The following is a 15,412-nucleotide window of genomic DNA, read 5'->3' as shown; positions in this document are numbered from 1 at the left end:
TCGATCTTCTGGAGGAGCGCTTGGGACTGTGTAACCTTTTGGAAGTATCTGCTTGCACGAGGCTGAAGGGCTTGGACAAGCAGAGACAAGGATCGATCCCGTGGTGTGGCTAGGTATCGTATAGGGGATTCGTTATTGTTTCATGAATAAAAGTTTAGTGGTCCAGTACTTGACTGTGTTTTATTGAACTAGACTAAGGGGGGTTACCTCTAGGAGCATAATTACAGTAACATACCTTGAAGCATGCAATAGATAGCAAATAATCAGATATAATCTAATGTGCACATCTGTTTGGTTGATTATATGATTCAAAGTATACTTGACAGCATCAGCTTTAAGAAACACAAGATTTAAATTGACAAAAAAGAGCTCTTTATAATTAATGTAATGGTACAGCAGTGATAATGCTCAACGTGCAATGTATCAATTGTTTATGTTATGGTAGTATGGTGCTGAGACATGGTATGATGTTTTATCCATTCATTTATCCATGATATTTTATGTTTTTTTACTTTCTATGAATATTAAATTCAATTATTAATATGTCTGAATGTGCAAAAGTATGATCTAACAAAATCATTAAGACTATGTGTTTTAAGTTGGAACTCTCAACTGAAAGAATGCAATTTTCCATCACTAAGATTGGTGTGCCTGATTTTATGTTATTTACATGCACTGACAACCATTTCTTATTAAGGGCAGATCAATACAATGTATTGCAAATTCTCTGCTGTGTTAATGCAATGAAAAATTAATGTACATCAATATATGTTTAATGAAATAAAATTGCAGGGCTCTGGGATAAGAACAAAGGAATGGAACTAATCAGATATTCCTTCCAAAGAGCAACCCTTGATATGATGGCTTCTGCCTGTGCTGTTCGAATCAACATTCTAGCCATGATGTACTAGACAGATGATCTAGGGGGTAGATCTCATTAGCCTGAAGCCATAAAGCTCAGTGGATTCCTGAGTAACAAATTTCACATGTGGCTAGCAATAATGTGCGATGGTAATCATGTATTGTCTTTCTGCTGACTGGATAGCACGCAGCAAAAGCTTTTCACTGTACTTCGGTAAACAATTATCGAAACTAAAACCTTATTATCGTTAACTCCAAATGTTTGGAATATCTTAATTTCTCAATTATAAAAGCAATCCAATAGCTTTAAGAAGAAGCCATGTTTTGTGGTGTGTACTAAATATTACAAAGTGATTCATTATATTTTCCGTAATAACTCACCAGCTCCTTGATGTCTCCCAACAAGAACGTCTGCCCCCACCATGCATCCCATTCCCAGCAGGCACACCCCGATTCCAATGAAGTGAAAAGCCTTGTATCTCACCAGCAGGAAGAACCAGGACAGCAACAGAACCACTGGGATAACAAAACAATCTAAAAGCTGTAACACACAAAAAAGAGCAAATGATTCCGGGCAACACATGATCAATAGCTTTTATGTTTGACAATTTTCCATATGGCAATAGACATACAGACTTCAAATTTCCCTTCCTGGGTGTCTCAGATAATGACCCATGAAATCTGTATGTTATACTGTCCAATTATTTTTATGTCCTGCTGTGCAATTTTGAGACCTGCTAGAAGTCTCTTTAATAGATGTCCCAGGTGCTGCTGCTAATAATAATCGTTCTAAACCCCACAAAATGGTTCTGACAATCAAGTTCAAGTTGGACTTCCATGTATGTACATTCTCATCATGATATGAAATCTCACTATGTCTCAAAAATGGAATTAAATAAAAATACAATATGGTCAGAAATAAACAGAGAAAATAGTAGAAATACTCAACAGCATCTGTGGTAAGGGAAACAGTGTTAAGGTTTCAAGTCAATCATTCGGAGCTAAGACAAAGGGTAGTAAAGGGTTGTTAATTCTAAACATCAACCTGGAGGAAACGGATGAGAATAGAGGGAGAAATCTTTCACACAGAGTGTGGTGAATCTCTGGAACTCCCTACCACAGAAGGTAGTTGAGGCCAGTTCATTGGCTATATTTAAGACGGAGTTAGATGTGGCCCTTATGGCTAAAGGGATCAGGGTGTTTGGAGAGAAGGCAGGTACAGGATACTGAGTTGGATGATCAGCCATGATCATATTGAATGGCGGTGCAGGCTCGAAGGGCCGAATGGCCTACTCCTGCACCTAATTTCTATGTTTCTATGTTTCTATGAAAAATACATGTTGTAATTGTAAGACACAAAATATTGAAATGCTGGAAATAAAACAAGATGATGCTGAAATTCTGAAGGTCCAATAGCATCTGTGCAAAGAGATACATGTGAATTGAGGATATTTCATCAGAATTTGCGGATTACTTCTGATGCAAACTGGAAATGCTGGTTATGTGAACGTGCTGAATTTCAATGTTAAGACCCAAGGAATGTAGCATGATTGGTCAGAGAATGAGGTGCTGATCATTACGCCTATGTTGCACTTCATGGGAAGAATGCAGGAAGTCAAAGACAGATCAGAATGGAAGTTAAATGGAATATTAAACTGACGGGCAACCAAAAGCTTGGAGTCTCATTTAAGGTATTAAAAAGGTGCTCTGCAAAATAGTCACCAAACCACATTTGATTCCTCCTATGCAGAAGAGACCACATTGTGAACATCAAAACCAGTAAACTGAAGCAGAAGTACAAGTGAATCTCTGCTTCACCTGTATGCTTCCTTAGATGGTGGGTAGAGAAGAGGGTTAAAAAAGAGCAAGTATTACTTCAGATTGTTCCTTGAGGAGAAAGGGAGTTGGAGCGGATGGAAGAATGAACCAGGAATTGGGGGACTAGTCCCTTTGGAATACTGAAAGGGGATGGGAGGACAAGATGCATTTTGTGATGATATCATGTAGAAGGTGAACATGTTGGGGAAGCTGACCAGTTTAATTGGCTCCCGCACCACCCCCTCCCCGGGCACTTTCCGTTGCAACCGCAAGAAATGCAACACCTGTCCCTTCACCTCCCCCCTCGACTCCATTCAAGGTCCCAAGCAGTCGTTCCAGGTGCGACAAAGGTTCACCTGTATCTCCTCCAACCTCATCTACTGCATCCGCTGCTCTAGATGTCAGCTAATTTACATCGGTGAGACCAAGCGTAGGTTGGGCGACCGTTTCGCCGAACACCTCCGCTCAGTCCGCCTTAACCTACATGACCTCCCGGTGGCTCAGCACTTCAACTCCCCCTCCCATTCCCAATCCGACCTCTCTGTCCTGGGTCTCCTCCATTGCCAGAGTGAGCAACAGCGGAAATTGGAGGAACAGCACCTCATATTCCGTCTGGGGTCCTTGCGCCCTTATGGCATCAACATTGAATTCCCCCAATTTGGCTAGCCTGTGCTGTCCCCTCCCCTTCCTTCACCCTCTAGCTGTCTCCTCCCACCCTCCCATCCGCCCGCCCTCGGGCTCCTCCTCCTCCCTTTTTCCTTCTTTCTTTCCCCACCCCCCATCAGTCTGAAGAAGGGTTTCGGCCCGAAACGTCGCCTATTTCCTTCGCTCCATAGATGCTGCTGCACCCGCTGAGTTCCTCCAGCAATTTTGTGTACCTTCCAGTTTAATTGGAGGCTGGAGAGGTGGTACATGTGGACAAGAGGAACCGTAAACTTCATCTGGGTGGGCGGATGTGTGAAAAATGAGGTGGGGGAGGTTATTGCTAATAAAAGCAAATCTTTTTTTCTAGATTTGTATCAAACGTCATTTGAAATATATCAAATCTGCTGTTTCTAACCAGTGAGTGGAACAAAATGATGAGTAGAAAAGCTGACCTCAAATCCACTATCCCTTGGATTGCCCTCTCACATTCGCTGTATCTGACTGCACTAACTGCCATTAAGGTAAACATGAGGTATACCAGGGGTAAGTGTGATGTTTATGGTGGAAGGTCCTGCATCGTTGGATTGTTTTTTTCCCTCTCAAATTCAGGCAAATATTCATTGATACTAGCCCCTTCAAGAAGAGTACTAGGATCCTGATTTTACTAGTTAAAAAGGCATCTGACTGCCTGGGACACGAGGGACCTTTGTACAATGGATCATATGCCTCCTTGCAATTGCCGCTGATGAATTGTCCAAGTTAACAGGCTGGTAGGATGACTTTGAACTATTTTGAATTCCTGACTGCACCATACAGAACAAATAAAAATCACCTGAAATCATCGTGGCTTTCTGAAATAACTCAGTAAATGAGGAAAGTTTCAAAAAATAATTACTTCAGGGATTTATATGGATTGAGTGACAGTAGAGATAATTGATTCTTGCAATAACATTCCCAGAACAATGTTCAGCTTTCAAATAATTTTTACCCTTTCCTTTAAAGACGTTGAAAGGCATGAATGTTCCTTAAGTAAATAATATATGTATATGCTGAATTCTGAAGTATTGATTTTGTCCAAGTGTCAAACCAAAACTCAACTCAAAGTGAAAAGATCAAACAGGACTTTGCTACAACAATATCAAGGGATCTTCGGAATGTATAAATAATTCATTCCACAATGTTCCTAACCTGTAAATCAGAGATGAATCATATATTGATCTAGTAGTGTGCTTGGAATTTAATTTTAGTTTCAAATGATGTACCTTCGGAATAATTTTAACATTGGAAGATAAAGGGAACAATATCGACATTCAGCCATCCTTAATACATCTTTCTCAATTATAATTTTTATTGAAGTCAAAACTATTCCCCCTCATTATAAATGTTTGTCTGAAGGTAGACTTGATTTGTATTTCATCACATGGCTGTGTTTTGACATAAACAAGTAAGTGGTTTAATGGATTTCATTTAATTAATTAAGATATATTTTGTTCATATTGCACTGCAAAATTTAACCTCATCTCTGAAAATGTAAACTTATCTTCTTAATAAAATACTAGAACTAAATGTTGGTACTTCAATTGTGTAAACAATTGAAAATTCAAGCCCAAATAGTCCACAAAAATTGTTCTAAAAATTGTCATGATGAACAAAGTGTCATATTTATTCGGTGTGCAAAGCAAACACACATCACACACACAGAACTGTGCAGGTCAATGTATGACTTTTTTTTTGCTCTTCTTCGATTCAAAATACATGGTCACAAGTATATATGCAATAACAAGGAACTGCAGATGCTGGTTCATACCAAAGATGGGCACAAAATGCTGGAGTAACGAACATCGCCTGCTGAGTTACACCAGTATTTTATGTCTATTTTTGTCATGTATATAGTTACCTGAAAGTGGCGTCACAGGTAAACAGAGTGATGGCAACAGCCAAGGCATTGAGTATAGGAATTGGGACAGTATGCTACAGGTGCACAAATCGTTAGTTAGACCACACAAATTGCACACAGTACGAATCACTGAAAGGAAGGATATAGGAAGGATACATTTAAGCTCGCAAGAGTGCAGAAAAGATGCACAAAATTGTTGCCTGGACTGGAGGACTTGGAAAGGAAAGATTGGATAGGCCAGAACTGTTTTCTCTGGAACCAAGCAAGTTGCAGGGTGACCTTAAAGATTTATAAATTCACGAGGGCCATAGAAAGGGCAGATAGTTTTCTTCCCTGGGTAGGAGAGTCTAAAACATGAGGGCAAAGGTTCACATGTCAGAGGAAAAATGTAAAGGGAATCGGAGGGGCAAGTTTTTCCAGACTGAGGGTAGTGGGTGTATGGAATGAATTTCCTTTAGAGGGGGTTAAGGTAGGCACAAATTTTAAAATATATTTGTACAGGTGCATTGATCGGAAAGTTTTAGATGGATAAACAAAATACTATTTGTATAGCGTTTTGTTTAATTTGGAAGCTCGAGTTCCAATTCCAAATTTCACTTAAAAGAGTTCACTATGGGGAAAGTCTGAGAAATTTTAAAGGCAGACTATTATCTAAATGAAGAAAAATATGAAACACAGAGGGATCTAAGTTTTCTTGTACATGCACAATTTAGTTCATGTTATAGGAGCAGAATTAGGCCATTCGGCCCATCAAATCTACTCTGCCATTCAATCGTGGGTGATCTATCTTTCCCTCTCAACCCCATTCTCCTGCCTTCTCCCCATAACCCTGACACCCTTACTAATGGACCAAAACCCATATGGACCAAAGGCAGGCAATTGAGATTGGTATAGATTGTCGGTCAGCAATCTCAGTCGGTGAGCAACTTGGGCTGAAGGGCCTATTTCTGTGTGTTGCATAACTCTCTGATTCTATCTGTAGAATTCTCCTTGAACTAGCAAATGGTTTTAAAATAAATTATTTACAATAGCTGTCCAAAGACGGTTGTGAGACAAGTATTAGAAGAATAGCTGTATATTAAATATCACACCCTTTACGCATTATTTCATATGGGTTGATATATAACTGAAGATATAATTTGAAAATGCCACACACTGAATAAAATGCCTTAATTGAGGAATGACTTTAATATCATGGAGGTGAATTTAGAGCAGCAGGACGTGGCTTAGAGTAAATCAGCTGTCAGCTTTCCACCTAATGGAAAATGGAATAGACTCAATGGAAAAAATGAATCTTCTGAGAGATCTCTCCACCCAAGATACAGGGCATGGTCAAAAAGGGTTTGTCAATATATTTTAAACTAATTTCAAGTAGCACCTAATGCTGCAGGAAAAAGTGAGACCCAATTAGAAATTAGAATGCAGTGTTGAATGACTGAAATCTGGAAAGAAATCAAAACCTACTTGTATCATTCCATCGGTTATGATCATTACATGAATATTTAGGAAACGTATGCTTCATTGTCATTCCCTACTTCTAGGAGGTGATCAATTGATTGAACTCAGCCACCAAACCTTGAAAAGAGAGACATTGGTGGCGAAGGCAAAGGAAGCAAAAGCAAGCTGCTATTAATAATTCACATGGGGTGACTTATCTTCACTCTCAGCAACACTGACATTTAAAGCATTGAATTAAAAACATCTTGCAGCTTAGGTATTCACCCATTAGAAACCACCAATCTATGCCCTTTGCTCCATATTCAAATAATAGATCAACCAAAGCATAATTTTCACAAAGTATGCCAATCCTGCATATAATTAATTTAAAAATATCCAAGTATCTTCACTTGCAATTGGTTTCTGAATGATCACACTGGAAGTTTAAGATTGGTTTCTTCACACTTTCTTCCATTTCTGTTATCATTTATTTCTGATATTCATGCCGTTGTAGCGGCTCCATACGTGGTGAATAAAGGTGAGACGTCAGGCCGGTTCAAAGAGTCATTTATTCAGTGGTGACACGTTAGGTTGGTGCGCTAACTATAATACAATGTTGCTGTAGCTGAGCGAGGTTGTTATCTCGGGCTCAGCTACCTGTCGGCTTCTCAAGGTCTCGCGGTGAGAGACCTTTAGTACCAGGACACTCCCTCTAGCCCATGACGTCACGTGCCCGCCCTCGTATCTCCTGACGAGGGTTTGAGCATGAGTGGCCCGTGTTTAGGCTGACGCCACACCGTCAGGATATTCATAACTAAACACTAAATTGGTCAAACAGTAGGATCTACAGTGCTCTCCATAATGTTTGGGACAAAGACCCATCATTTATTTATTTGCCTCTGCATTCCACAATTTGAGATTTGTAATAGAAAAAATCACATGTAGTTAAAGTGCACATTGTCAGATTTTATTATAGGCCATTTTTATACATTTTGGTTTCACCATGTAGAGATTACATTGGCGTACATAGTCCCCCCCAATTCAGAGCACTATAATGGTTGGGACACAGCAATGTCATGCAAATGAAAGTAGTCATGTTTAGTATTTTGTTGCATATCCTTTGAATGCAATGACTGCTTGAAGTCTGTGATTCATGGACATCACCAGTTGCTGGGTGTCTTCTCTGGTGATGCTTTGCAGGCCTGTATTGCAGCCATCTTTAGCTTATTCTTGTTTTGGAGGCTAATCCCCTTCAGTTTTCTCTTCAGCATATAAAAGGCATGCTCAATTGGGTTCAGATCAGGTGATTGACTTGGCCACTCAGGAATTGACAAATGTTTAGCTTTGAAAAACTCCTTTGTTGCTTTAGCAGTATAACCATATAATATAACAATTACAGCACGGAAACAGGCCATCTCGACCCTTCTAGTCCGTGCCGAACACGTATTCTCCCCTAGTCCCATATACCTGCGCTCAGACCATAACCCTCCATTCCTTTCCCATCCATATAACTATCCAATTTATTTTTAAATGATAAAAACGAACCTGCCTCCACCACCTTCCCTGGAAGCTCATTCCACACAGCCACCACTCTCTGAGTAAAGAAGTTCCCCCTCATGTTACCCCTAAACTTCTGTCCCTTAATTCTCAAGTCATGTCCCCTTGTTTGAATCTTCCCTACTCTCAGTGGGAAAAGCTAATCCACGTCAACTCTGTCTATCCCTCTCATCATTTTAAAGACCTCTATCAAGTCCCCCCTTAACCTTCTGCGCTCCAAAGAATAAAGTCCTAACTTGTTCAACCTTTCTCTGTAACTTAGTTGCTGAAACCCAGGCAACATTCTAGTAAATCTCCTCTGTACTCTCTCTATTTTGTTGACATCCTTCCTATAATTAGGCGACCAAAATTGTACCCCATACTCCAGAATTGGCCTCACCAATGCCTTGTACAATTTTAACATTACATCCCAACTTCTATACTCAATGCTCTGATTTATAAAGGCCAGCACACCAAAAGCTTTCTTTACCACCCTACATGAGATGCCACTTTCAGGGAACTGTGCACAGTTATTCCCAGATCCCTCTGTTCACCTGCATTCTTCAATTCCCAACCATTTACCATGTACGTCCTATTTTGATTTGTCCTGCCAAGATGTAGCACCTCACACTTATCAGCATTAAACTCCATCTGCCATCTTTCAGTCCACTCTTCCAACTGGCATAAATCTCTCTGTAGACTTTGAAAAAGCTACTTCATTATCCACAACCCCACCTATCTTTGTATCATCTGCATACTTACTAATCCAATTTACCACACCATCATCCAGATCATTGATGTACATGACAAACAACAGTGGACCCAACACAGATCCCTGTGGCACCCCACTAATCACTGGCCTCCAACCTGACAAACAACCATCCACCATTACTCTCTGGCATCTCCCATTCAGCCACTGTTGAATCCATCTTGCTACTCCACCATTAATACCCAACAATTGAACCTTCTTAACCAACCTTCCATGAGGAACCTTGTCAAAGGCCTTACTGAAGTCCATATATACAACATCCACTGCTTTACCTTCATCAATTTCCCGAGTAACCTCTTCAAAAAATTCAAGAAGCTTAGTCAAACATGACCTTCCAGGCACAAATCCATGTTGACTGTTCCTAATCAGACCCTGTTTATCCAGATGCTTATATATATTATCTCTAAGTATCCTTTCCATTAATTTGCCCACCACTGACGTCAAACTAACAGGTCTATAATTGCTAGGTTTACTCTTAGACCCCAATTTTAAACAATGGAACAATATGCGGAGTACGCCAATCCTCCGGCACTATTCCCGTTTCTAATGACATTTGAAATATTTCTGTCATAGCCCCTGCTATTTCTACACTAACTTCCCTCAATGTCCTAGGGAATATCCTGTCCGGACCTGGAGACTTATCCACTTTTATATTTCTCAAAAGTGTCAGTACTTCCTCTTCTTTGAATCTCATAGTTTCCATAGCTACTCTACTTGTTTCCCTTACCTCACATAATTCAATATCCTTCTCCTTGGTGAATACCGAAGAAAAGAAATTGTTCAATATCTCCCCCATCTCTTTTGGCTCTGCAGATAGCTGTCCACTCTGACTCTCTAATGGAATAATTTTATCCCTCGTTATCCTTTTGCTATTAATATAGCTGTAGAAACCCTTTGGGTTTACTTTCACCTTACTTGCCAAAGCAACCTCATACCTTCTTTTAGCTTTTCTAATTTATTTCTTAAGATTCTTTTTACATTCTTTATACTCCTCAAGCACCTCATTTACTCCATGCTGCCTATAATTATTGTAGATCTCCCTCTTTTTCCGAACCAAGTGTCCAATTTCCCTTGAAAACCATGGCTCTTTCCGATTTTTACTATTTCCTTTCAACCGAACAGGGACATAAAGATTCTGTACTCTTAAAATTTCACCTTTAAATGTACTCCATTTCTCTTCCACATCTTTCCCATAAAACAAAATGTCCCAATTTACTCCTTTTAAATCCTTTCGCATCTCCTCAAAGTTAGCCTTTCTCCAATCAAAAATCACAACCCTAGGTCCGGTTCTGACCCTCTCCATAATTATATTGAAACTAATGGTATTGTGATCACTGGTCCCGAACTGTTCCCCTACGCATACCTCTGCCACCTGACCCGTCTCATTTCCTAACAGGAGGTCCAGCACCGCTCCTTCTCTAGTAGGTACTTCTATGTATTGCTGCAAAAAACTATCCTGCACACATTTTACAAACTCCAACCCATCCAGCCCATTTACAGAATGTGTTTCCCAGTCTATGTGTGGAAAATTGAAATATCCCACAATCACTACCTTATGCTTACTACTAATATCTGCAATCTCCTTTGTTTGGGATCATTGTCTTGCTGTAGAATGAACCACCGGCCAATGAGTTTTGAGGCATTTGTTTGAACTTGAGCAGATAGGATGTGTCTTTACACTTCAGAATGTGTTATGCTACTACCATCAGCAGTTGTATCATCAATGAAGATAAGTGAGCCAGTACCTTCAGCAGCCATACATGCCCAGGCCATAACACCCCCACCACCATGTTTCACAAATGAGGTGATATGCTTTGGATCTTGGGCAGTTCCTTCTCTCCTCCACAATTTGCTCTTGCCATCACTCTGATATGTTAATCTTCGTCTCACCTGTCCACAAGACCTTTTTCCAGAACTGTGATTGCTCTTTTAAGTACTTCTTGGCAAACTGTAACCCGGCCATCCTATTTTTGCAGCTAACCAGTGGTTTGCATCTTGCAGTGTAGCCTCTGTATTTGTGTTCATGAAGTCTTCTGCAGACAGTGGTCATTGACAAATCCACAACTGTCTCATGAAAAGTGTTTCTGATCTGTTGGACAGGTGTTTGGGGTTTTTCCTTATTATAGAGATAATTCTTCTGTCATCAGCTGTGGCCTTCCTTGGACTGCCAGTCCCTTTGTGATTAGTAAGCTTACCAGTGCTCTCTTTCTTCTTAATGATGTTCCAAACAGTTGATTTTGGTAAGCAGAAGGTTTGGCTGATGTCTCTAACAGTTTATTCTTGTTTCTCAGTCTCATAATGGCTTCTTTGACTTTCATTGGCACAACTTTGCTCCTCATGTTGATAAAGGGCAATAAAGGTTTCCAAAGGTGATGGAAAGACTGGAGGAAAGATTAGGTGCTGAGAGCTCTCTTATACCTGCATTAAGGAGGCAATTAAACAAACCTGAGCAATTACAAACACCTGTGAAGCCATGTGTTCCATACATTATGGTGGCCTGAAATGGTGGACAATGTATAATCACTGCTGTAATTTCTACATGGTGAATCCAAAAAGGAAAAAAAATGTCCTTTAATAAAATCTGACAATGTGCACTTTAACCACATGTGATTTTTTCTATTACAAATCACAAATTGTGGAGTATAGAGGGAAATAAATAAATGATGGGTCTTTGTCCCAAACATTATGGAGGACACTGTATCTGGCTGGAGATGAAAGCTGCTTTCATTATAATGAAAAAGGCTTTTACAAATATCAGCTTCTTATTCTGCTGGAAAGTATCTGATTCCATTTGTTTTAATTTTACAATTTGTAGGGAGTTATTGACACAGGTTCTCATAAACTTAAAAGATTATTCTCCCAAACACAAAAAAGCTGTGAGAAGCTGTACCTAATGAGAGAACAAGAACAGTATCTTATTCCCCTTACTGTTCTGTCTACAATAAATGAAATCTCATGCAGTGAGTGGTATGAAGCTCGATTGATACATGCCAGGTAGGGCCAGCATGCATTGGGAAATTGATTCTTAGAACACTTGGAAAATAAGTGTGAACTGCTATTTCTTGTCTTAAAACCGGAGCAAACTGAAGGGAAAATGAAGGAAAAGTTTCAATTCCCCTATTCCACGTGTACACTTGATTCCGTGACAGTTCCCAGTGTGGGCTCGATTTGCACCATTGTTATTAAGACTGGAGACCGATGCCTCAGATCAGGGGAATCATGCCCGTGGAATCCTGACCAGAGGACATAGGTTTAATGTGAGGGGGGGGAAGATTTAATAGAAATCTGAAGGGTGCGTTTTTCACACAAAGAGTGGTAGGTGTATAGAACGAGCTGCCAGAGGAGGTAGTTGAGACAGGAACTATCACAACATTTAAGAACCATTTAGACAAGTACATGGAAAAGACAGGTTTAGAAGGAATTAGGCCAAATGCAGGCAGATGGGATAATGGCACGTAGGGCTTGTTTCAGTGCTTTGTGATTCTTATGGGCCTGTCCCACTTAGGTGACTTTTTAGGTGACTGCAGGAGACTTTGCAGTCGCCACATGTTCGCAGGTGGTTGCCGGGGAGTCGCCTTCATGGTCATGAGGAGTTTCCACATTTTGGGAACTAGTCGCGGCGTCATTATGGTCGCCGAGAATTTTTCAACGTGTTAAAAAATTAGCGCCGACTAGAATAAATAAAGTCGCCATGGAGATTAGCGAGAATTCTCGGGCCATAGGTGAGTCGTAAGAAGGTCCTAGTGGGTTGCCAGGAGGCCGAAGGTTCTCGCAGGTTCTCGTAGGTTGGAGCGATGCTGACCGATTAATTTCAATGGCTCATTGGGGGGGAAAAAAGGTAAGCAGTAGTTTTCAGAACCAAAGAAACGAATGGTGATGTTAAATGTCTGCCAAGCTTCACAGCCGTGTATCTCTGGCTTCTTAAAAGTTGTCTCTACTCCTTCTCCCCCCCCTCTTTTAAAGGACACTGTACTTTAACTGTCTTAATTACAGCGCCAACCTTCCTGTTCGTCACAGTGTGTGTCTGTATGACCTTGGCTTTGCACTGTGAGAGAGTGTGTGTGTGTGTCTGTTTCTGTGTGTGTGTCTGTGTCTGTGTGTGTGTGTTTGTGTTCCACCAGTTCCCATTAGTCTCTGAGAATTCCCTCAACTAAGACTACCACAACTGATCAGCAATTGGTTTCACAAGAAGTCATTATGCTACACATCCAAGTGCTCAATTTCCTACCCTGCAACAGTGGGATTGTCCAGCAGGCCTAGTTACTTGTTCTACTAGGTCAGCCATAGGAGCATGGATGAAAATGGACAATCAAAAGAAGTTAAACATAAGAAGATAATAAAATTAGGAGCTACTGTAGGCCACTCCAACCCACAAGCCTGCCCTGTTATTCAACTTTTTGTCTTCTGTTCTTCCTGGTCCCCTATTCCTTGATCTTTCAAAAATCCTTGATCTTACAGAGGTACCTACCACCTCTTTAGTTACCCCAATGGATAGAGAGTTCTCGGGATTTGTCGAACTCTGCAAGAGGTTGTTCCTGCACACCTTAGTTTTAAATTGTCCTCTGTACGGTTTTAATTTTTTAATCAGATTATATTGTACACAGTACTGCTGTGGCTTTACCAGTAATTGTAACAACTTTAATTTAATATAATTCCCACATTACCCTAGTGACATATTGAAAAGACTGTTGTTCATGAAGTACTTTGTCATGGCCTGAGGTCATGAAAGACAATGGATAAATACAGGCATTTCATTCGAGTGAACAGGAAAACATGCTGTTTAATTAACCAGATATTTGAAAGAGGTACAGTAGTTAGTTGCTCCAATAAGTTATAAAGGAATTATAATTGAAAATCTATAAAATGGTCCTTTCAGGTGCCATTAGCCAACAAGTTAATTTCAGAGCTCCTTGAAGGACTGAAAATGAGTGCAATTAGTAGAAATTCCCCGTGATTATCAATGTTCTGAGACCATGGGCAGCTATTAGAGCTGCTATCACATTTTATTTTAAAAGAAAAATATCGATTTTCTCCAAAAGTAATTTGTGCTGCCTTTTATGCTGTTTATCTCTATTTAAGGCGTAAAGGAACAGAAACAACAGTGTGATAAATCAGTACCTACAATTTCACATTACTGTGTGCTGCACAATTCAATTCCCATCAAAATCCCTTCTCAAAGAAAAGTCGTGGGCTTATTCAAAATTCCACAGATTTCTTTCAAATCCTTAGATGCATCCACTATGCTGTGCACAGAGGAGCTGGAACTTGTACAGCACTACCCTGGAACAAGCAATGCATGCTTGACTATCATGCCCGGGAGAATGCTTGAGACATATATCCATGCCACACTCAACAGCAGCCTGCACCAATGGTGATGAGACCCGCTTCATCATTACTTAACAGGAGCAGGTGCCCAGTAGTGGGTTCTGGGGCTTGGATCCTGCCTTAGATATGTAGTCTTAGTAGTCATTGTAACCCTCAGGTCATCGAACATCTATGAGTTTTGGACCCGCATGCCAATTAATCCCCAGGAGCCAATCCTCACCTTGGCTCTCCTCCCGACTTCCAGGCCTAATACTGTTTATGACCACCCTATCAATTGCCGGCAGCTGCTCCTTTCCTCGAGACACCAATGACCCCGCCAATTCCATCAGTTTCTAAATCTCACTCTTATCTCCACCATCCCCCTCCAAAATCATGCACCAGCCATCCCCCCACACCCCCCCCCCCCCCCCCCCCCCATCTCCAACACCACAACCCTCATCCCCAGTCACTGCAACCTAGATGAGAACTTGCCTAATTCCCTTACTGCCCAACACAAAGTTGGAGCGTGCAAAGGAGTGGGGTTTCAGACTCTAATGGCTATTCAGTGCTGCCTTGTGTATGTAATTTAGTTTGCAGTGTTGGGACCCACAATGAAATGCTATTCGTCCAATGTCCCAATAATGAGCCTTTGTAAATGTTTCTCAATTTCGAAGCACAAAATCAATGCTCCCAGAAATATTGAAAATACATGCAGCAATAGGAAAGAAAAGATACTTAGTATGAGTTCAGGTGCTTGATCGTCAAATGTTCCAGAGGGGATTGCCAGGTATAAAATGTTGCTGATCAAACACGTGTCTGATATTGGCGGATCATGGCGGTAGTCTGAGACCAGGTCAGAAACCACTACATCAGACTGTCTGTAATGTTAGTGAACTCGAAGATAGACACAAAATGCTGGAGTAACGCAACGGGACAGGCAGCATCTCTGGAGAGATGTGATGGGTGACGTTTCGGGTTGTGACCCTTTATCAGACTGATGTCAGGGGAGTAGACAAAAAATGCTGGAGAAACTCAGCGGCTGAGGCAGCATCTATGGAGAAAAGGAGTAGGCGACGTTTTGGGTTGAGACCCTCCTTCGGATGTCAGGGGAGTGGTCAGTACATAGATAAGGAAGTGTAAGGCAT

General features: G+C 40.7%; 1 protein-coding gene across 1 annotated transcript in view; it reads right to left on the bottom strand.

Moving 5' to 3' along the window:
* The window catches only part of slc35f1 (solute carrier family 35 member F1), a 267,278-nt gene that overhangs the window by 67,047 nt on the left and 184,819 nt on the right, over positions 1–15,412 (bottom strand). Inside the window, exon 4 of the mRNA XM_033021169.1 lies at positions 1,243–1,402. Within this exon, the coding sequence (XP_032877060.1) occupies positions 1,243–1,402 (160 nt within the window). The remainder of the gene's footprint in view (positions 1–1,242; positions 1,403–15,412) is intronic.

Source organism: Amblyraja radiata, chromosome 5 (genome assembly GCF_010909765.2).
Source record: "Amblyraja radiata isolate CabotCenter1 chromosome 5, sAmbRad1.1.pri, whole genome shotgun sequence".
Lineage (NCBI taxonomy): Eukaryota > Metazoa > Chordata > Chondrichthyes > Rajiformes > Rajidae > Amblyraja > Amblyraja radiata.
Note: the sequence above shows the minus strand (reverse complement) of the source record. Positions and strands in the feature narration are given on the sequence as shown.